The sequence below is a fragment of the Quercus lobata genome, chromosome 3 (assembly GCF_001633185.2).
Source record: "Quercus lobata isolate SW786 chromosome 3, ValleyOak3.0 Primary Assembly, whole genome shotgun sequence".
Taxonomy (NCBI): Eukaryota; Viridiplantae; Streptophyta; class Magnoliopsida; order Fagales; family Fagaceae; genus Quercus; species Quercus lobata.
Genome location: NC_044906.1, coordinates 35,823,984 through 35,846,164, shown reverse-complemented (window position 1 = coordinate 35,846,164; position 22,181 = coordinate 35,823,984). Strand labels below are relative to the sequence as shown.

The 22,181-nt window shown below is 40.2% G+C and overlaps 1 protein-coding gene across 5 annotated transcripts; it reads left to right on the top strand.

Annotated features, from left to right (window-relative positions):
* The first annotated feature begins 17,108 nt into the window (after positions 1 to 17,108).
* Positions 17,109 to 20,767, top strand: LOC115981593 (probable UDP-3-O-acyl-N-acetylglucosamine deacetylase 2, mitochondrial). Of its 5 annotated transcripts, none has more exons than XR_004089388.1 (4): positions 17,109 to 17,248; positions 17,405 to 17,544; positions 17,620 to 17,684; positions 20,428 to 20,497. XR_004089388.1 is itself a non-coding variant. In XM_031103866.1 (4 exons), the coding sequence occupies exons 1-4, from the start codon at positions 17,150 to 17,152 to the stop codon at positions 20,488 to 20,490; spliced, it is 372 nt and encodes a 123-aa protein (XP_030959726.1). In that variant the 5' UTR covers positions 17,109 to 17,149; the 3' UTR covers positions 20,491 to 20,767. The 5 variants fall into 5 exon arrangements, 1 of the variants encoding a protein (XP_030959726.1); XM_031103866.1 differs by lacking the exon at positions 17,405 to 17,544 and adding an exon at positions 18,391 to 18,535 and having other exon boundaries at positions 20,428 to 20,767; XR_004089387.1 differs by having other exon boundaries at positions 17,442 to 17,684.
* The last annotated feature ends 1,414 nt before the right edge of the window (positions 20,768 to 22,181 follow it).

Below are 22,181 nucleotides of genomic sequence, written 5' to 3'. Positions count from 1 at the left end.
GGTCTAGAAGAGTTGCCACCATATCACCTTCAAAGGCTTAGGGCCGAGGACTTGCCACCTTGAAAGAGTTTGGGGTTGGCAACCATCTATCTGCCCATATCCTCACACTTTGCCCATTCCCTATATTCCATCATGGACCCCTATCGAGGACCTCTCTCGCTGCCACCAGACTCCTCCAAGTATACGATGGTTTTTTGCCTAGCTGTGCCTCTATGAAATTGCTTCCCGGAAAATACTTCGCTTTCAAAACTTTGTGTGCAAGAGATCCTAGGTTTTGGATGAGCCACCACCCTTGTTTTGCAAGCAACGCTAAGTTAAATGCCCTATGATCTTTAAATCCCATCCCCCCATCAACTTTTGACTTACACATCTTCTCCCAAGCTATCCATGCTAATTTCCTTTCTTTGTCACGCTATCCCCACCAGAAATTACTGATCAAAGAGTTCAGCTCATTGCAAAGGGAATCCGGAATTTTGAAGCAATTCATTGTGTACGTCAGAGTGGCTTGGGCAATTGCCTTTACGAGGATTTCTCGGCCTACCGTAGTCGGCAACTTTCCTTTCCAACCCGCTATTTTATGACCAACTTGGTCCTTAATGCGATGGAAAGCTTTCTTTTTTCCCTTCCCTAACAATGGGGGTAGCCCCAAATATCTCTCATGTTGGTGGATGATCTGGGCCCCAAACATATCTTTCACCGCTTCTTTAATCACCACCCTTGTATTTTTAATGAAAAAGAGTGAAGTCTTCTCTTTATTAAGCTTCTGCCCAGACTCTCTTTAATAATTTTCCAGAATTTTGGTGACTCAAAGCCCCTCTTCTGTCGATGCATTATAGAAAACAATGCAATCATCCGCAAAAAGCAAATGAGAAACCATTGGTGGCCGTTTACACACTGATATTCCACGCAAATATTCCCCACTGTCATCTCTTCTTAGCATGGCTGAAAGGCCCTCTGCACACAGGAGAAATAGGTATGGGGAAATTGGGTCCTCTTGCCTAAGTCCTCTTGTAGGAACAATTCTACCCTTAGGTTCCCCATTGATTAACATTGAATATGAGACCGTGGTCACACACATCATCATCAGTGATATCCACCTTTCCTAGAATCCCATTTTTTGCATCATCGCCTCCAAATATGCCTATTTTACTCGGTCATATGCCTTGCTCATGTCTAGCTTGATTGCCATTAGCCCTTTTTTACCCTTCCTCCTCTAATTAATACAATGCATAATCTCAAAAGCTACTAGGATGTTGTCTATGATCTGCCTCCCCGGTACAAATGCGCTTTAAGCATCACTAACAACTTCTAGGAGGACTCCTTTCAACTTGTTGGCAAGTACTTTGGATACAATTTTATATATCACATTACATAAGCTAATTGGCTAATATTCCGTGATTTTTTGGGGGCATTTTACTTTAGGAATTAGGCAAATATATGTATCATTTAGTCCATTTGGCATATTACCTGTTCTAAGTATATGAAGAACACACTTAACTACCTGAGGACCCACCACATCCCAATACCTTTGATAAAATATAGGGGGCATACCATCCAGGCCTGGAGACTTTGTTGGATGCATCTGCATAAGGGCTCGCCATGCTTCCTCTTTTCTGAATTCCTTCAGGAGTTCTACATTCATTGCTTCTGAAACTCTACTGCCCATTGCACCTAGGCTAGCTTCAAAGTCTACTGGAAAGGTTGTACTATAAATCTTTGTGAAATACTTCAAGATAATGTCTTCAACCTCTTCTCTGCCTTCTCTCCACCTGCCTTTCGAGTCATTGATTCCTTCAATTCAGTTTTTCCTTCATCTATTATTGACCATAGCATAAAAAAACTTTGTATTCTGGTCCCCGCACTTGATCCACAAAGCCCTTGATCTTTGATTCCACATCATTTTCTCCCTAAGCATCACTTCATTTATTTCTCTTTTCAAAGCTTGTATTTCCTCCGCTGATTCGTGTAGCAAATTCGTCGCTTCCAATTGCTGTAAACGACTCTGTTTTTGCTTCAAAACTTTGTTTACATTTCCAAACACTTTATGATTCCAAGTCTGAAGGTGGACTTGGCAACTTTTTAATCTTTCCTGAATCGGCAACTCTGGGTTATTATTCAACGGATCCCATGCCTTTTCGATCACTTCTCTACAACCTTCCTCCCTAGTCCACATCTCTTCAAATATAAATCTCTTCTTGACTACCCTTCTCGGCTCCCTCATTCTAAGAGAAAAAGACAGCAAACAATGGTCAAAAGCAGCCATCGCTCTTTGAAACACCTTTGCTTCAAGGAACAGATTTAACCACTCCTCATTTGCTACCACCCTATCTAACCTAACAAGAGTTCGTTGTTCCCCAATTCTGCCATTACACCAAGTAAATCCCTGCCCCACAAAGCCCATGTCAATAAGACCATAAGTACACAAACACTCTCTAAATCCTTCCATCTGCCTAGAATCTCTTTCCAACCATCGTAGTTTTTCATCAGAATTGAGTATCTCATTAAAGTCCCAAACACAACCCATGGCATGTGACACTGTCTCTTTAAAGAGTAAAGTAAATTCCAGGAAATTGGTCGCATACCTACATCGGGTTGTCCATGGAACCCCGTTGCTCGCCACGGCTGTGCTCCTTTCCTTTCGCACACCACCACATCAATGTGCGTGTTCGAGTAACTCTTGAAGCATACATCAACTCCTTCCTTCCATAGCATAGCCAACCCCCAAGTCCAACCATCGCACGGCACCATTATTCCCTGTATTAAACCGAGCTTTCTCTATAGACCCTTGATTCTGTTCTGATTGTCTTTGGTCTCCTCTAGAAAGACCAACATCGGATCACATTCTTTCACATCATTAGTGAGAGCATGAACCGCCGGAGCTGATCTTAATCCCCAGTAATTCCACGCTAAAATGGTCATTGGGCTCGACGGGGCTACCTCACAGTAACCGCCACACCGCCATCCCTGACAATTCCTTTCTCTGCGTTTTCCTTACCCTGATTCTCGCCCTTCTTGCACTTAGCTTCTTTAATGTTCTAGTCAAGTTCATTAAGTGGAGTTGGCCCCTCTCTTTTCCTCGGAAATGGACCTGTCTCTTCTTTATTCTCATTACCCGGGCCGACCCGAGCCTTCCTCTTCCAATGGCCACTATTTGGGCCCAGTTTATCCACAACCCAACCCACTTCCATTTCATAAGTCATGGCCATTGGGCCTTCCCCAATCTCTACTGAGTCCAAGCCCTCTTGATAGTCACGTGTTGGAGCTTTTGGCATTGATATGAATTCAAATTTTGGAATTCCCCCTTGTTGTGTCCTTGTCATCCCTTGCACGCTTCCCCCATTTCCACACATAAGTTTCTCCCTTTCCCAGTTTTCTTTCCCTAAATTAGCCAAGTCTTCTTTTGAGTTTTCTCTAAGGTTGTTAACCATACCATTTTCTTGATTATCCTTTGTGGTCATCTTTCTCACATCAACCTTCAGCGTCTGCTGCCCCAATGTGCTACCCCTGAGGCATAGCAATTCAGTCACTTGTTTATCACGCGCTACCACACCGCTCACCTCTACCTAGTCTTTCAGCCCCCCTCCAATGTCGTCCTTCGTTCTATTTCTTACTTCACCACCCTCTTCCTTCTTTGCGAAACCATACTCCCATCCTATTCTTCTTATTGGGTCCCCTCTCAACCAAGCCCCATATTGGAGATCTCCCCTCTCATCAGACTTGTCATTTCCTAAGCTTTCTAGGCAATCTTTTAGGTCATGTTCTAACAGTCCACATCCATAGCAAAAATTTGGAAGGCACTCATATTTGAAGTGCACCCACCTTGCTTCCCCCTCCTCAATATTAATCTTTCTACCCCTAATTAGCTTCCGTGTGACATCTATTCTAACACGGACTCGGAGACATTTTCCCCATTGCACTCCGGTGTCTGCCACATTTACATCAATAACCTTCCCAAGACTAGAACCAATGGCCCTCCCCATTTCCCTTATTCGACTCTTAAGGGGTAGGTTGTATATTTGCACCCAGAACGGAGACCATTTTAGCACAATGTCCTTCAGATCCTGTTCTCCTTTAAATTTCTGAAGAAGCGCCAACTGTTTTTCATAATGCCATGGACTCATTTCCTGGACTCTCCTCTTGTCTCATTCATCTTCAAACTCTACCAAGAGCAACTCTACTTCAATCACCGAGAGCTAAAGGCTGTTATTCGGTTTCCATAACATCCTTATATTCTTCCTCACCGCATCTAACATAATACCTCATCTTGACAGCACTTTCATAACTAGGCAATTCTTTCCTCTCTCATTCGCTGCTCTCGTACACTCACCCCCTAGTGAAATACTCACCTCCTCCTCTTTAGTAACATTTAGCTTCTGCTATAGCGTTTCAAGCTCTTCTGCCATTGTTTTCCTATCTACGTCCTTGACCTCACCACCAAAAGAGGCAGAAGGTCACTCCACTCCCACAAGTACTTGTGGGACTCTCACTGCTTCTACACGACTAAAGGCTTGAGAGCACTTCAAATCTTCACAATTACAAACCGTCTAGATATATCAAAGTAACCTACATTTCATGATCGAGTTCACTATTTTCTCAGGATTAAGAGTTTATGTAAATGAGAAGTCGTGAGATTTATTATTCATTTAACAATTGTTTATAGAATTGTTGTAGTCATTGCAACATTCGCAGCAACAAATGATGGAGGAGATCCGTCATATGAAGGCGAACAAGACGAAGGAAAAAGAAAGCCAGCATGACCCAAAGCATGCAATAGACAAGGAGGAGACCCCAGTTGGAGGTGCTCTACAAAACACAGAGCAGTGTTTTATCACTATGGCCGAAGTTACAGCTCTCCTAGAGCAAGATAGGGCCAAAGCACCTAAGGAAAGGTTTTATGCGCGAAGACCTCCTTACCCACTAAGAATACTCTGCAAGCCATACCCCGAGAGGTATGAACCATGAGTTTTTGCACAATACAATCAGATTTGAATGCTAGGCGCAACATCCTATCACAGAATGTTGGGCGCTCCGCAGACTGGTGCACCGAAAAATCAAAAAAGGGACTCTAGAGTTGTCCCAGCTAGAAGTCCAAAGAAACCCACTCCCAAACCACAAGGGGAAAGGTATAGCAGCGGTTGTCATTTGCGCAGATTTAGGGGAAGACGAGGAGGAAAGGTCGGCCCAGCCTGCCGTAGTGATTACCACCTTGCAGAAAAGTTCCAAGTTCAAGAACTTGTTTGATCAATTGGGGCTCACAGTAAATGAGCGAAAGATGGCCACAGATGAGGCCTTGATGAGCATTGCCTCTAGGGCAAGAATAGAATGCTTGACAGCAGAAGTCACAGACAACAAAGCCCTTTCAGTGACGAAGTTATGAAAGTGGGGTACTCAGATCATAGGAGACCCCTTTACTTGGCAGCATCCATAAATCAAATCCCCATCAATAGAGCCTTGGTGGATACGGGCGCTTCTATAAATCTCATCCCCCTGAGTACCTTACAAGCAGTAGGAATTTCAGAAAGAAAGATTCAAGGATGCCCAATGGAAGTAAAAGAATTTGGGGGAAGAGGCGAATATAATGCAGGCCTCATTCAATTGTGGTTGAAAGTGGGACCAATAGCCTCATTGGCCCGCTTCCACATGGTGAAAACGGAGGTCTCGTACCACGTATTATTGAGAAGGCCGTGGTTGCATAAGCACCGACTAGTCCCATCCACTTATCATCAATGCGTAAAAGGAAGGTTGAACAGTTGAATGATATGAATAGCGACAAATCTGTCACCCTTTGAACAAGCAGAGGCTCATCTAGAAGAAACTATGTTCTATGATAAGTGGGCACCATATGGGGAAAGCTTAGTATCAAAACCGTAAGGCACTTCCGTGCCTAGGTGGGAAGACGTTCAAGATGACCCAGAGCCTGATCTAAGGAGACTATTGATGCAAAAGAAGAAAAGGAAAGAAGTGCCCACTTTGGAATCAGACAATGCACTACAATGCGTTAGGATTCGGACCCCTGATGGCATAATCGTTTATAAATTATGAAGGTGCACGGGGCCCACATGCAATGCGCAAGGGGGCCCCAAGCAAGAACCGCAACATAAAAGTTTGGTGTGTCGCATGGCTTGAGAAAGTTCAAAAGAAGAAAGTGATACGGAGAACAAGGAGGAAATTACAGCAAAAAAGGATGCACAAGTAGCGACAGAAAAAAGATTGGAAGAAGTTAACTTGGGATCTGATCCACAGGAACCAAGGCCCATCTCAATTAGTTCAAAATTATTAGAGGAAGAAAAGTCAGAATTAATATTGTTGCTGAAAGAATTCAAGGATGTTTTCGTATGGGATTATAGCAAGATGCTTGGGTTGGTGGTGCATATGCTAAACGTGGATCCTAAGGCTAAGCCAGTGGCTCAACCTGCCAGAGTGTTCCACATTGAAATAGAAGAGCAGATAGTAAAGGAGGTGCAAAAGCTGCTAGCCGCGGGTTTCATTAAGCCCATCCAACACCCACACTGGTTGTCCAACATTGTGCCAGTAAAGAAGAAGAATGGGCAAAAAAGGTGTTGTGTAGACTTCAAAAATCTCAACAGGGCTTGCCCAAAAGATGAATTCCCGCTACCAAACATGGACCTGTTGACAGATTCCGCAACAGGGAACGCCATGTTTTCCTTCATGGACGGATTCAGCGGATACAATCAGATTCGAATGGCACCAAAGGATGCGGAGAAAACCGTTTTCAGGACACCTATAGGCAATTTCTACTATACTGTGATGTCTTTCGGGTTGAAAAACACAGGCGCAACTTACCAACGTACCATGACGGCCATATTCCACGATATGATGCACCATGAGCTAGAAGACTATGTGGATGACATAGCTGTGAAGTTAAAAAGGCGAGAAGATTATGTCCAAATACTGAGAAATGTGTTTGAAAGAGTTAAGAATGAATCCCCTCAAATGTGCCTTTGGAGTATCTTCTGGGAAATTTCTGGGTTTTCTGGTCCATAGCAAATGGATAGATGTGGACCCGGCCAAAGCCACAGCCATAGTGACCATGAAGCCGCCTACCATGGTGAAGGAACTAAAGAGTTTTCTAGGGAAAGTCTCATACATTTGAAGATTCATCCCTAGTTTAGCATTGATCATTTCGGACTTCGCCAAGTTACTCAAGAAGGGACAAAGCTTCGAGTGGGGAGAGGCACAGTAGATAGCCTTTAAAAAGTTACAGTAGATTATGACGAACCTTCCTACAGTGCAAACCCCGATCCGCAAAAGGCCATTACTGCTCTACTTAGCCACTAGCTCGTATGCCATAGGCGCGTTGATCACCCAAGAGGATGGAAGTGGTGTTGAGCAACCAGTCTACTACATCAGCCGCGCTCTAAAAGACGTGGAGACTCGCTACCCCAAGGCAAAAAAAGCATGCTTGGAAATGGTATATGCTTCATAGAGGCTACGCCATTACTTCCTAGCCTACAAGGTATGGCTGATGACAAAGTCTAATGCAATCAAGGCTCTGTGGTGGCAGCCAATCCTCTCTGGAAGGATATCCCAGTGGTTACTACAGTTGTCATAGTATAATCTAAAGGCAGGAGTGCCTAAAGCAGTAAAAAGCCAAGCTATAGCAGACTTGTTGGCACAATTCCCAAGAGGAGGAATTCCTGCTAGACAATGAGGTTCTAAGGGAGGTAGCCAGGGCAGAAGTAGTCAGAGAACAATGGGTAATGAAGTTTGATGGATCCTTGACTGCCCACTCAAGAGGCATGGGAATAGTTCTATATCATAAGGAGGACGAGGCCGCGGCACTCTCGTTCAAATTGGAATTTCCTTACTCAAACAATACCACAGAATATGAGGTTTACCTTACTAGGCTAGTTACGGCCCTCGAAATGGGGGTCAAGCATTTAAACGTAATTGGTGATTCCAACTTAGTGGTCTGCTAGACCAGAGGAAGCTTCTCTTTGAAGGAACCCAACTTAGACCTGTACAGGACAATGGCCCAAAAGATGGACGAAAAGTTCTCAACATTTGAAATAGAGCATGCTTTAAGAAGTGAAAATCGGTATGCGGACGTGTTGGCAACATTAGGGTCACAAATAGCGTTTGAAGGAAGCAGCACCAGGATAGAAGTCAGCAAACAGAAGGAGTCTATTATTGAAATGCTGAAGGAGAGATTCCAATAAGAAAGATGTGAAGTAGGGGTGAGCAGAAAGTCACCAGCACTGATCCAACCGACTGGCACCAATCATCCCGCACCGCCACTGCAACCAACCGATGAAGCCGTTGCCGGCGATCGGAGCGCAAAGGGAATCCCGAGGCCAGTGCGGTGCGGTCACTGGAGCTGGAAATCCGAAACCGATATATGCCGAACCGAACCGATACCTGTATGTATGTCGTTCTCTTGAATCTCCACTTCTCGTCTTCTTCTCCAGTTCTGAGTTCTGAGTTCTACTTCTGAGTTCTCTGTTCTACTAGATACGGCGTCGTTCGTTGTACAGGTTCTCATTTTATTTTATTTTTAATAAAACGTCATCGTCATATCTGGGTGTTATTAAAAATAAAAAAAAACAAAACAAAGACAAAACGGTGCGTTTTATGCTAGGTTTTCAAATTCTGCCTTAGTATAAATTCATTCTTTTGTGAGCTTCTGGAATCTCATTTTAACCCTTTAACTCTCTCTCTCGTTCTCGCCTGAGTCCTGAGTCCTGACTATGCCTTGCCTTTAAGCTTCTGGAATCTGGAATAGTAATAAGTCTATTGTATTAATAGTAACCGATCATTGATTAATAGTATTATTTTCTCATCTAAAGGTAAAATCTTCTCTTCTCTTAGGGTTTGGGGGCTCTCTCTCTGTGTGTGTTTTTTGGGACAAAATGGGAGGGTCAGTGAAGGTCCTTCACTAAAGGACGTGCAATTAAAGGCGGAGCTTAATAAAGTGGTGGGGAGTGGTGCAGCGGTTAGTGTACACTTCTGGGCGTCATGGTGCGAAGCTTCAAAGCCCATGGACGATTTCTTTTCCCACCTCTCTACTGATTTCCCTCATGCCCACTTTCTCAGGGTTTGTTTCTTTCACTTTCAACCAAGCATAAAATTTTCTTCTATTATTGGTCTCAATATTTTAGATAGTTTTGGTTTGGTCATTCATGTTCAAATTGAATGAATACACCAGTGAAAACGAGTGATTTGATTTTAAGTTAAGGAAACGAAAACACACACACACACACACACACAAAACTTACTTAAAATAACATTGGTTATTAACACAGGTGATTTGAACAGTTTTTTTTTTTTTTTTTTTATAAAGTTTCTGTTTAACAAATTTTTATTATAGGTTGGACAGATTTTTTTATTAAAAAAACCAAATAGAATTTTTAATGTATTAAACCGACCAAACCGATTAAACCGAACCGATCAAACCACACCGTTATAGGTCGAAAAACCGACCTTAATCGGTATTCATCGGTTTTAATTATGAGAAAACCGATCCCTATCGGTTCGGTAACAAATTTGAGAAAAAACCGAACCGCGCACACCCCTAATGTGAAGAGAATTGGAGGATTCCCATAAAAGAAGCTTTGATCAAAGAAAAAGATATGGCAGAATTGAAAGCGTTGAAAGACTACGCCTTGGTAAAGGGAGAATTGTACCGCAAAATGCCGGGAGGAATTCTGTCGAGATGTGTAAGGCAAGAGGAGGCTCAAAGAAAGTTGAAGGAAGTACATGACAAAACCTGCGGATTCTACGGAGAAGTCAACCTTTACCACAGACTCCAAAGGGCAGGTTTCTATTGGCTAAGCATGGGTAAGGATGCGAACCAATTCCAAAACCAATGCTAGGCCTGTCAGCTTGCAGCAGACAGGGAAGAAAGCTATGTTGTCTTCATTAGCAAAGATTGGAGAAAACTGTTTGTGCAATACCTGGTAGAGGGCATCTTGCCATAGAAGCATGGTGAAAGATACAAGCTTAAAAGGTTGGCAACGCGCTACTTTTTGCATGACGGAGTCCTTTTCAATAAAGGGTATGATAGAGACCCGTTACGATGTTTGGGCCCCAAAGAAGCAAGGGAAATGATAAAAGAGGTACATGTAGGAAAATATGGGGAGCACCAAGGGAAGAAAAAGTTATACAGATGCCTGCTATAGATGGGTTATTACTGGCCCACCATGAAAAGAGACAGCAGAATTTGTGAAAAAAATGCTACAGTTGCCAAGTACAAGCCAACTTAATTCACACTCACCCGCAGAACTTGCATAGCATGGTCACCCCATGGCTTTCCACACCTGGGGGTTTGATTTGGTGGGACCAGTTAATCCACCATCACATGGGTACATATGGATCCTAATGGCTACAGAGTACTTTACCAAGTGGGCGGAAGCAATACCACTCTGTAAAGCCACAGGAGGGGCAGTGGCAAATTTTATCAAGGAAAACATAATTGTGCAGTTCAGAGTACCCCATAGAATTATCAGTGACAATGGCACGCCCTTGGTCAACAGCAAGGTGAGAAAGATGCTAGAGTTCTATCAGATCAAACACCACCAGTCATCACGCTCAAGGGAATGGGTAGGTAGAGGCAACAAATAAGACCCTAATAAAGATTATCAGCAAGATGAGCCAGGAATATACTGGGGGGTGAGTGATGCACCTGCCAAACGCCCTTTGGGCCTATCGAAACTCACCAAAGTCAGCCACAGAGTTTTCACCCTTCTCTTTAGTCTACGAAACAGAGGTGATGGGCTTAGCAGAACTAATGACTTCCTCTTTGAGAGTCATGCAAATGCGATAGAAAGAAAAGGAGAAGGAAGTTTTCATGGCAGAAAGGTGTGAAAATCTAAAGGGGCTAGACGAGAAAAGGGAAGAGGCTCAAGAACGCAGCCGCAAATACAGACAAAGAATGACTGAAGCTTATGGCAGGATGACTAGGGAGATAGTGTTCTCGGAAGGGCAACTTGTACTAAAGACAGCAAATCACATCAGGTGAGGTATGACAAGACCATCTAAGTTCTCACCAAAATGGGAGAGGCCCTTTGTGATAAGGGAAGCACACGCAAGTGGGTATTATCGTTTTGGTCCAGATGGATGACAAAGATCTAATGGACCCCATTAATGGCAAATGGTTAAAACGATATTATGCTTGAAAAAGAAAAAAAAAAAAAGAAAAAAAAGACATCGTGTGGTTGTCCCTCTCTTTCTATTCAAGTTAATTCCTTGTTTCCTTTTTTTTTTTTTACCTATTTTCCTTCCCTCCAAGTGACTATGTCACAAGAAAATATTGTAGCATGCTTTTATTCCAAATGTAATGAAAAAAAATACGAAGTATTAGCAAAAGAAAGCACATTGTATCATAGTCATGGCAATACTTGTAGCAAATGTAGTATTATAATTTACAAACCAAAACTTTAGAAGCCAAATAAGTACTGTAGAAAATAACAAGTGTGCTAGATAGGGAAATAATGGATAGGAAACAAAGGGGGAACTACATAATCTCATCAAAGTCCAGAAATGAGGGTCTAATCTCCAAAGCGGTTGGGGCCAACAACACCAGAAAGTAAGTGCTCATGACGTGCCTTTAGGTTTGCCACCTTATTCTTCTAAGCCTCAATGCGCATATCTATAGCATCCACAGCAAGTTGAACCTTCTTCATTAAGAAGGCTCGAGCAATCTCTCATAAATGGTCCAGCATGAACTCCACAGTAATGCTCACTCTAATAAACTCCTGAACCGCAGCCCTCCAATACAAAATCCTCTCAGCAGACACGGTATCAACAAAGTTGTGCTCGATATCGTTCATCACACATCCCAACAACTTTAGGAAATGCTCTCTCGCAGAACGGCCGAAAAGAAACCCCTGCATGAAGTTTCTGCGGATGCTATAGATTGCCTCCAAATGGGAAAAGCACTCCTCGGGAACTCGAAAGCCACGGAAATCAACATAAGGAGACCCAGCACCCCAGAAGTCCGCAGGATCAAGATCGTTGACCTTAGGCTAGTCAAAGCGGGTGAAGAAAGTCGTAGCCTCACTCGCGGGATCGGGAATTGTAACAAAGTTGCTGCCTACCTTAAACTGAAAGGGTGCAATCACACCAGTAAGAATCAGACCTGAAAGGAGACATGAAATACGGCATAAGGAATGGGTGAAAGTGTTTGAAGGAGAAGCCGCGGTGAAGAAAGGCAAAGTAGAAGGGTGTTTTATGTTAGTGACGTGAAAGGAATCTACTTAAGTACTAATGACATTAACGCTGACACGAAAGGACGCAATGGGTCATCCATCAGATAAGGCACGGAATTAATGAAGCGGAAGCTGTGTTTCAGAATAACTGCTAAACTAGGAAATTTGAAAAGACAACACTGTTCACGGCAAGAAAAAAAAATTTTAAAGTGGGGCCCACTGTTTGAAAAAGCCAGTGAAGAAAAAGAAAAGAAGAAGAAAAGATAAAGAAAAAAAGAAGTCTTTTTTTTTTTGTTTGCATATGAACTGCAGGAGCACTTCATATGCTCAGGAGGCTGAATGTTGATGCCCACTTTGGCAAGGAGGCCCAATAACAAGAAGAAACCCAACAATATGGGAGAGAAAGAGTTAGTAAATTGAGAAGAAAAACCATTAAGTCTGAATGGTAGGAATAATGGATCATAGGCCGAAAAAATAGCAAAAGGGTCTCAAAGAAAGCAAGCGGGCCCGAAAGCAAGCGGGCCCGAAAGCAAGTGGATCCAAAAGAGCCCAGAGAAAGAAGTAGTAAACCCATGAGCATTATGAGAAATAGAAAGCAAGCAAGGATGGGCCAAAGATGCCCAAAGTAATGAATTAAGTGAGTAAGGGGTTGGTGGAAAAGCCCATAAACCCCAAAAGTAAATGATATGGTAATTTGGGCCGGGGAAGTCCAAAAGATTTAGCAAAAACCCATGGGAATGAAGAATTGGAATGGACGGAGGATGCCCAAGGAAATGAAATGGGCCAAAGAAGCCCAGAACAGTATGAATACTAGCCCAATGATAATACCGGACCACTTAAATTAAGCAAAGGGAAAACATACAGCAGACCCAAAAGAGGCCTAGCAAGCACGAGTCAAATAATAGCATGGCAGGAGTAATAGAATGGCATGGCAGAAGTGCTAACCTACTCGCAAAAGGGGTAAAGAATGGATTAGAGAAGGAAAAGCCCACAATCAAGAAAGGCTTAGCCCAGGAGGGAAGTAAGACACAAAGAATGAAAGCTCAGAGACTTATTCACTCCACAAGAGGTCAAGAACGAGCAGCAGAATGTGCAGACGAGCCTTCAGGTTATGGCAAACGAATGAATAGCAGACAAGCTATGGACACACATGGAAGTGGAGCACGCACAAGGCACAAGCACCACCAACTTGTATCCAGCCAATACAGGAGTGGTGGACCATGGGTTAGAGATAAGAGAGGGTATGGTCTGGCGGTGGAAAGAACGGAAGAGCCTATTCTGAGGTTCCTACTCAAATTCTTTTGAGGGAAATATCTTACAGGGATGACATACCACTCAAAAAAGGAAAAGATGAGTTGGAATCATTAAGTGCATGCCATGAGGGATAGTAAAAGAGAATGCCCATCCTTATCCAGATGGGAATGCCACGATGAACAAGCAAACAAAATAAGACTTTTTGTTTGGGAATGGGATGTGGCATTGCTAGCACAGGTAAGTGGTGGTGGTTGGGCAGCTGACAGACCAATAGGTGGTCTGGGAAGGACACCCACACCAAGACAAAAGCGGTTAAGGGGTAAACTAGTAAAAATCCAGTTACAACAGGCAGTATAAAAGGGGCCCACCCGTGCACAGTAGGGGATAACATAACAACACCACGAAAAACAATAGAACAAGAAAGTAAAAATAGAGCAGAAAATTTAGAAAGAAAAACAGAGAGTAGGCAAGAGTGTGATAGTAGGTATATACCAATAGGCTAATCCCTTCTCTACCTCTAAAAGCCTGCCCTCTAGAAGGGATTAAGAAATTTGAGGATAAGTCATTTAGGCTCATTCTCTCAAAGTGGGTAATCTCTGTGGCAGGATCTTCCTGTGAGATTGCCCACATTGAAGAGTGGTTCCCTTCCTGGACCTAACTTCGTAAGGAAATCAAGTATGACAGATTGACCATTCTTCCTTTCATTTTATTGATTAAGCATTGGTGTTATTTCCATTTCTTTATTATTACCATCTTATTTATAGTGCATTTATATTGCTGTATTATCTCCTTCTTTATTAAATTCATGATTTGGTATTTCCTGTTTTCTGGCTGACAGTAAGCATTTTCCTTTTGTTGTTGTTATATTATACCTGCTGCCATAACTCCTTTGTAATAGTTTCCTCTGCCATAGGCATGTGACCAAAGTTTTAGCAAAAGGGTTTTAGTTTGTGCACAAGCCAGCTTGAGGTGTGTTGCAGTCAAGCCAGGCCTGACTCTTCTACCCAGAACCATTGGGCCATAGCATGGCAGGAGGCAACCCAGCCAGCAATTGCAAAAAAGGCCCACCACAATCTCCAAACTAATTTGGAAAGAAACTTTGTCCCACCTATGATAAGTTGACATATTTGTTATAATAATTTGTATTATCCTCATAAAAACTATTTTATAATCGGGAAGTCTTAAGTGAAAACTACTAATATAATTGAGAATAACAATAAATTATTTGATTTTCTTAAATTTATACTTAAATTTGTCAATACAATATGTCTGTTTGGAAACAAATTATCTAATTTTTTACTGAAAATGTTTTGTTAAAAGTACTGTAAATAAAAGGTAAAAGTTAAATAAAGTAAGTAGATGACTCACGTGGAACCTGCAAAATTAGTAGGAAAAATAAGCAAAAATTAAATTAAAAAAAGTAACTCATGTGGGACCTACAAATAATAGCAAAATAGGCAATAAGCTGGCTTAAAATCCAATTCCAAAAAAGCACTAAAAGTGGTAAAATGTTGCCAACAATTTTGTAATTCAATTGACATTTTTTGTTATTTCCAACAAAAATCTGCCCTACTTATTGTCACATTAAATTCTTGCAATCAACCCTTTTAAAAACAAATCATACCCAAATAAATAATTAAAAACAATCAACTCAAAATTCCTTATTTCCAATCTATTACTACCTATCATTATAGTTGTACTCATAAGCACAAGAAAGTATCTCACGTGCCTACACAAATTGGTGTAAAGAGTAAATTTTGTATATGAAACAGTAATAAAAATAAAATAATAAAATTTATTGTGAAATTTGGAATTTATGATATAGAAAAAATTAAAAAACAATTAAACTTTTTAAAATTAACAATAAAAAATGGTAATACAACTTTAATCAAACTAGTATTTTAACTTGTTAAAATTATGAAAATAGAATTTCACTTTGTTGAGGACCAAAATTTGACAAGAAAGTCTATTCCATGAAAAGTAAAGAAAGACCACAGGCTTTGACAAAAGAAGGTCCAACTCGTGAAGTTAAGAAGGACCATGGAGGCCGAAAGGCCCAAAAAGAAGGAAAAAGAAAGAAAAAAAAAAGTAAAAAAGAAGAGGACCCAGACTTAGGCCACGAGTGGGATCTCCACCACCCAAGAAGCGGATCCTTTGAGGGAAAGCCTAGGAGATCTTGAGAAGGACATGGACGGCTTAGAAGATCCTGAAAAGGACGTGGGCGATACAGAAGATAGAACAAGCCACTCACAGGTATCCTTGATAAAAGGAAATATTCGTTAGATGTCCTGTCGAAATCAAGAAGCAGAGAGAAGTGAAAAGGACGAGTGGTATCCTCAAGTTTAGTACTTGACATAGGAATCGAGGGATCTCGGTTAACACAGAGGACATGCAACAAAGGGGAGGATGATCAGAGGCTTTCCAAGTTCACCCATTGCAAGGAGGAATCTATGCCATTTTTGGGAAAAAGGCCAAACTAAGAAGAGTCAACATCAAGGGCCTAGAACCTTGACGTGTCCTTTTAAAGCCTTGAGAAGAAAACCTTGGCTGACACATGAGAAAGCCAAGGTGTATGTTCAGATTCCCAGCAAAAGTCATTAAATAGCCAGCAAACAAGGTATCATCTTTGTAACCCATGGTCCAAACCCATAGGATCCCGAGTTGATAGTTAAGGGGGAAGTGGTTTGGTTGGTAAGGAAGTGATTTTTGGTGAAAGGAGGATCTTGAAATTTTTCCTTGGTTAGTGTATTTGCTTGGAATGCATGAATCAATAGAAAACTCAGTTCCTCCATGTGCATGACATCTTCCCACAATTTTCTCTCAATTGTCATTTTCAATCAAAGCTGTCACTCATTGCATTGATATCCCACCTACTCCTTTGACTTTCTAAGAAGGCATCTTCCATTTGTAACTAAAGCCAAATACTTCTTTTGAGTTATAATTGTCAAACTAAACTAAAACTCTGCCCAAGGAACTTCTTCAGATTCTATCAAAGGACATGGTTTTACCCAGCAGACCGAGGAGATCCTTGGTTGGGGTATCAAACCATATCCACTATAAAAGGAACATCAAAGCATAACAAAGGGGTCAGTTTGGGGAAAAGGGGGAGAGTTCCAGAGATTCAAACTTATAATTTTGAGAATTCTAAGAATTCAGCAAGGGAGAGGAAAGAAAGAAAGAATAAAATAAGAGAGCCAAGGAAGAGGATTTCGTCCCATATCCTTGAAACCCTTCAAAATATCACTTAGACTCCAAAGAAACATGTACAAAAACATGCACATATCAAATATCACTCTCTCCTGCAAAATCCTTCTCACCTGACTATCTTGGAAGGAAATGTTCAAACAAAGCTACTTGGACTTGAGTTTCAAATCCCACAAGTTTTGTGCCAAGGCACTAAATCTGTGAGAATTTGGGCTAGGATCCTCGTGGCTGACCCATTTTCATGAAGTTCATTCATATATATATATATATGTGTGTGTGTGTGTGTGTGTGTGTGTTTTAGAATGTATATCCTAACCTATAGAACTAACAATTACTTGAGAATATTTGTATTGTATAGTTCTTACGCAAGACCTACAAAGGTAAAGGGAAATGAAAAAATCTAGTAAACATGGAAAAAGATCCCGTGCCAGGGAACCAGCATTTCGGGCCTTGCTTGATTTTGGCCAGGGAACCAGCGTTTCATACTTATTTAAAAAAAAAAAAAAAAATTATATCGCAGGTGCATGCTATTGGCTGTCAGTGGTTTTCTTCAGCACCCCTGGATAATTATTTTTTACTCCAAGCAGATAGCTTCATCAAGAACCTTTTGTGTTTATAAGCAGGTTTGTTTAAAATCACCAATAATAGTCCTGTTCTCACTTCCTCGTTGCTGTCATACTTTGATAATTTCTTTTGATATGATTGACTTTTATAATCAACTTAAAAACTGTGATATTAAGGCTTCTCTTTCTTTCTTTCCATTAAAATTATTATTGAAGGCATGGTGGTTTTGTTTGACACTGAGCTATGTTCAAGGTGGTTGGAAGCATTATAAAGAGAAGTTTACTGTTATGAAAAAAAATCCAGAATTTACATCTAGACAAGCAAGTGACATAGGACAAGGGGGGAACAAATTGTGGTAATTTCAAATTTTTTTTTATATTGTTGAATTTATACTTCTAATACTCAATTTTATATTGGAAAAGCCTTGCAGGTGGAGCAAAAGCATTATTCTGGGCTCATAAAAGGGGGCTCACTGGACAATGCCATTGTTTGTAGGTACATACTTCATTTTTGTATGCATTATAACGGTTTTCTCAACTGGACTGGCAGTGGGCACTGCTCAAAATGATTTGTTTGTGAACAAAACTCGGTATTAAAGGACAAGCAGTCATATAATAAAGCCCTAATAGTTACAATTTGAAAGAATTGGGAGAAACACTGTATGTTCTAATTTTGCTTTCTAAAAAGTCCATGTCAAAAAGCTTTCTTTGAACTAGCTCACTTTAAAGCTTTTTTTTCAGCAAGAATAGAATGATCTAGAGGGAGTGTGCAACCTAGAGAGATGGCCCACCCTGTCCATAGAAAAGCAATTATAGATTAGTTCCTATTTTTAGGGTGAGAATGCAAAATTGCTAAATTTAGGGGTTCTTACAAGTTTGGAAAATACTTCCAATGTTTTCTTCGCCAAAACTCAATAGATGGTGACAACATGTGCTGGTATTAAATTGAACCAGACTAATATAGAACAAATCATTAATATAATATTCCAAATGTTTTTCCTCTTGGATTCAGTTGTGTGAGTTAAGTGGGTAGTGCAAGCCCTGAGTGTACCCCCCCCCCCCCAAAAGAAGTATGTAGGAAATATTTCAGGTTCAAACTAGGAGATAAGAAATTTTACATAGCTATGCAAACCTAAAAAATTAGATTGTCTTTTGTGTTTTCCAAGTTTCATTGCATACTTAATCCTAATCTTCTTCTGCAGTGCCAGCAAAGTTTGGTTGAACCCCCCACTGCGTTTCCCTAACAAACCGTGTCGCCATAAGGTCTTAGATCTTATTGGTGACCTTTCCCTTTTTGCACAGTTTGGCAGTCAAGGGCTTCCAGTGGCACATATAGTGGCATACAAGGCATGTGTATTTTACCCAATCTCCCCCCCCCCCCCCTTTGGTTGTTGATTATTGATTAATTATCAAGAAAGTTCAACTGTGGTCATATGCTTTGCCCTTTAACATGAAAATCAGGATTTGTATTATATTGAAATTGTGGGGACAGGAAAGGAATTGTTCTTGTCCTTTAGGACAGCTTTTTGAAAAAGTGATATGATGCAGGAAGAGCAAAATTTTGAACAAAAAAACACTTTGCAAAGTATCACCCATTCTGCTTTTTGTAAATAGCTTTTAGTTTACCCTTTTGCAAAATTGCCTTTTTGTTTTAGATACCAAGTACCTTTTGGCTTAATAATGAATCATCCAGCTGCCTTTGATTGGCAGCCTAACAAATTCTGATCCCAGTTGCCTGTATTTGGCTTTCATGAGTCCCTCTTTGTCTTTTTGACCACTAGGCTATGTATTGGGCCATAGTTACAGTACTGGCCATCATGTCTTCTTCAAAGTCTTGACTGATAAAACTTTTATGCCTCCTTGTCTTGTTGTGCCTCAAACTAAACCATTTCTTCTTATGGATGCAGCCAGTGGTATCATCTTTGCCAATTTTCTTATATCGTACTCAATTTTGCTACTTCATAGGCTCCTTACTTCTATATATACTTCTTATCTTTTATCTCTTATTTATCTAATTATTATTATCATGACTCACTTTATATTTTTCTTTATTTGTGGATACCTTTCCTTTGGCTATTTAAAATAATGTTGTGGAGTTCCAACCAGCAAAAAAGGCACAGTTCCCGTGTCATACAATTTGATATGCAATCACATCACTTGAGAATAACCTTCTTTCAGTTCAATGCTTTGAATAAAAGTCCTCAGTTTGACCTGCCCAACCTTGTTTATGAAAATTAAAAATACCTAGAACATTACTAATAGCCATCAGATTTCATTACCCTTGAGTTGCTCCTCCATTTACTAATTTATGTTTTACATACTGTCACAAACTTATGAAAAAAAAATGCGCATCATGGGGACACTAGAGGGCAATGATCTCATCCATGGAGAGGATTAGTTTAATGATTGGTTTGCATTGGGGGTCTTCGATCTTTTTCTTTAACAAGTAGAATCTAGAGATCATGAGGTTGATCAGTAAGATTTTCCTTCACCCAGTACCTACTTTGGTGGTGCTTATCTCTGTAACCAATTGCAGCATTTGGTTTTAGTATGGAGCCATAACATATCTATGATCTATCTAATTATTTCTGGATGTATTAGTTTTGAGGGGAAAAAAAAAAGAACAGAAGAGAAAAAAGATTTTATGCGATAATACAAAAAAAAAGAAAAAGAAAAAAAAAAGGTAGAATGAGTGACTGGATCTCTATGATTTGATTGTGGTTGATCATTAACAAGATTTGATTTATAGTTTTCATCTGGAAATGTATTTCTTAGTCATTATGAATATAAGAACTATGCAGTATTCGATTGATCCCTGAAATATATACTTGTTACGGCCACAAACCAGGCATTGAATCTAGCAAGCATCTATGCTGATGGCACTGTGGGTAGAAGTGTTATCTTTACTAAGTCAACCCCCCATTTTCACAACTAACAGAAAAAGAACGCACTAGAAAATAATAGAAGTAGCTTTAACAGTTCAATAAAGCACATTTGCTTGCATTAATGGCCATTTGATTTCCCCTTCGTTTTCATTCTCCACAAGCTTTGGCACCGTCTGTTGAAATCCAATTCTTCCTGTTTCAAGTTTAGATGATTGCATTGTCTGAAAGCTCATGGGAAAAAAAAGTGTTGATTAATTTTATGCAAGTTTATTTTACTCTCAAATTTTTGTTGTGCTTATGAGACAATGATTACAAGACACATAAACGGCTTATGACTATTTGCATTTGATGCAGGGTGGCCGTGCACTACATACTGGTATGGTACGTCAGCTATCATACAATCAAGAGAAGACTTGAAAGAATATCAATTATCATTACAACCCAAATGGCAAGGATCTTGGCTTATTGAGGGCAGATGTTGGAAACGTGCATGTCCTTTGATGTGTAACATTATCTTTGTAATCTAGCACACTGTCAACTTGTCAAGGATCTAATTCACCTCTTTCACCTCCTCCTCTTTTAATATGCACATAAAACCGATGACAAATATAATTGTTAATGAGCATCTAAACTTTTTCTGATAGATTTGGTTGTCCCATAAAAATGGAACAGTTATGATTATGTTTTCAATAGAATTTAGTGGCTAGAATTTGTGATGTGAATATTTATTTAAAATGATGATGATGAACAAACCAGTATTAGAAATTAATCATTTGATAGCACCAAAATTTGATTTTTATCATTTGGAGGAGTAATTTTTCCAGATCTTTTACACTTGCCCCACAAACCATTTAGTTTAGAAACCAAAGAATAAGGTAAAAAAAATTGATTGTTATCGTTTGGAGGAGTAATTGAATTGTTCACCAAAGAATAAGGTAAAAAACTATATGCCATGAGAGGAGATAACGTTATCTTTGGTTAATTTATAAGTGAGACTACCAAATAAGATGTTGGAGTTCAACTTTTTTGAACTTTGCAGAAATGGCTATACAAGCACTGCATAGATAATAGATTAGAGTTTCATTTCCTGGTTTGTTTATCGATTCTTCCAAGTCAGAACCTGAGACTCATCATCTGTATCCCATTCCCACCTACAGTTCATGCAGCTCCATGAAGTATAGACAGATGACTAATGCAGAAACACATGGGAATACCGTCTTCAGTTTGAATAGTTCAGTTCAGCCTTGAAGTGGCAGTGTAACATAACTTAAAAATTACCCCAAACAAGGGTTCAGAAAAGAAACCCCAACTAATAATTAAGAACAAACGTCCAAAAAGAGAAAATGAGGGAAAAAAGGGGTAAAAGGGACGTGAGATGCAAATAATCAACTGTGATAGTGACTGAGTTCTTGAATTTTGGCATGGAAATGAATGCAGGATCAAGCAACCGTAGATGCGCAATTGGCCTTGTCAACAAGCATAAGTATGGAAGAAACTACATTCTCTCAGCTTAACGTTCTACATGTTTGGATCAAACCAGAACTCGGCTCAAGTTTGGTTCAGACTCAAAATATTCAATTTGGCTCGTCTGCACTCCTTAGTCCTGACACAAGTGGGACTCACTCTTCCTCTTTTCAGTTTTATTCAGCAGAAACACAAGTCATCACAACTAACAACAACATATTATCCCCAGTACAGAGAAAAGTTTGCCATCCCTCTCAAAATTCTCTAATAATCCATCCTTTTCAATCAGGTACATACAAGGTATATATTTTGATATGTACATACAGGGTATAAATTGCCACAATAATAAATAACTAAATTTGGAACAAACAAAAAAAAAAAGTGAAATAATCCAATCATCTATATATAATTCCCAAAATCATAGAGGTAAAAGGTACATATTACAAGCAATCATTTTCTATATACTACAAAACCAGGAAAAAAGAAGAAGCATCTATGTAAAACCAGCATATCAATTGCTCCATTTTTGCATACGCATAATTAACAACTCATACAAAGACATGAAGAGTAAAAGGGCAACTCCAAATGGCCGTAAAACAGAAAATGAGGCTCAATTGACAAGTTGTGGGTAGATGAACCCAAAC

Excerpts from the sequence above, each read along its gene's own strand:
- LOC115981593 (XM_031103866.1), top strand. The coding sequence starts at position 17,150 with ATGCTATTGGCTGTCAGTGGTTTTCTTCAGCACCCCTGGATAATTATT. Across the intron at positions 17,249-17,619 it reads CCTTTTGTGTTTATAAGCAG|GTGGAGCAAAAGCATTATTC; the intron begins GTTTGTTTAAAA and ends AAAGCCTTGCAG. Across the intron at positions 18,536-20,427 it reads CACATATAGTGGCATACAAG|GGTGGCCGTGCACTACATAC; the intron begins GCATGTGTATTT and ends CATTTGATGCAG.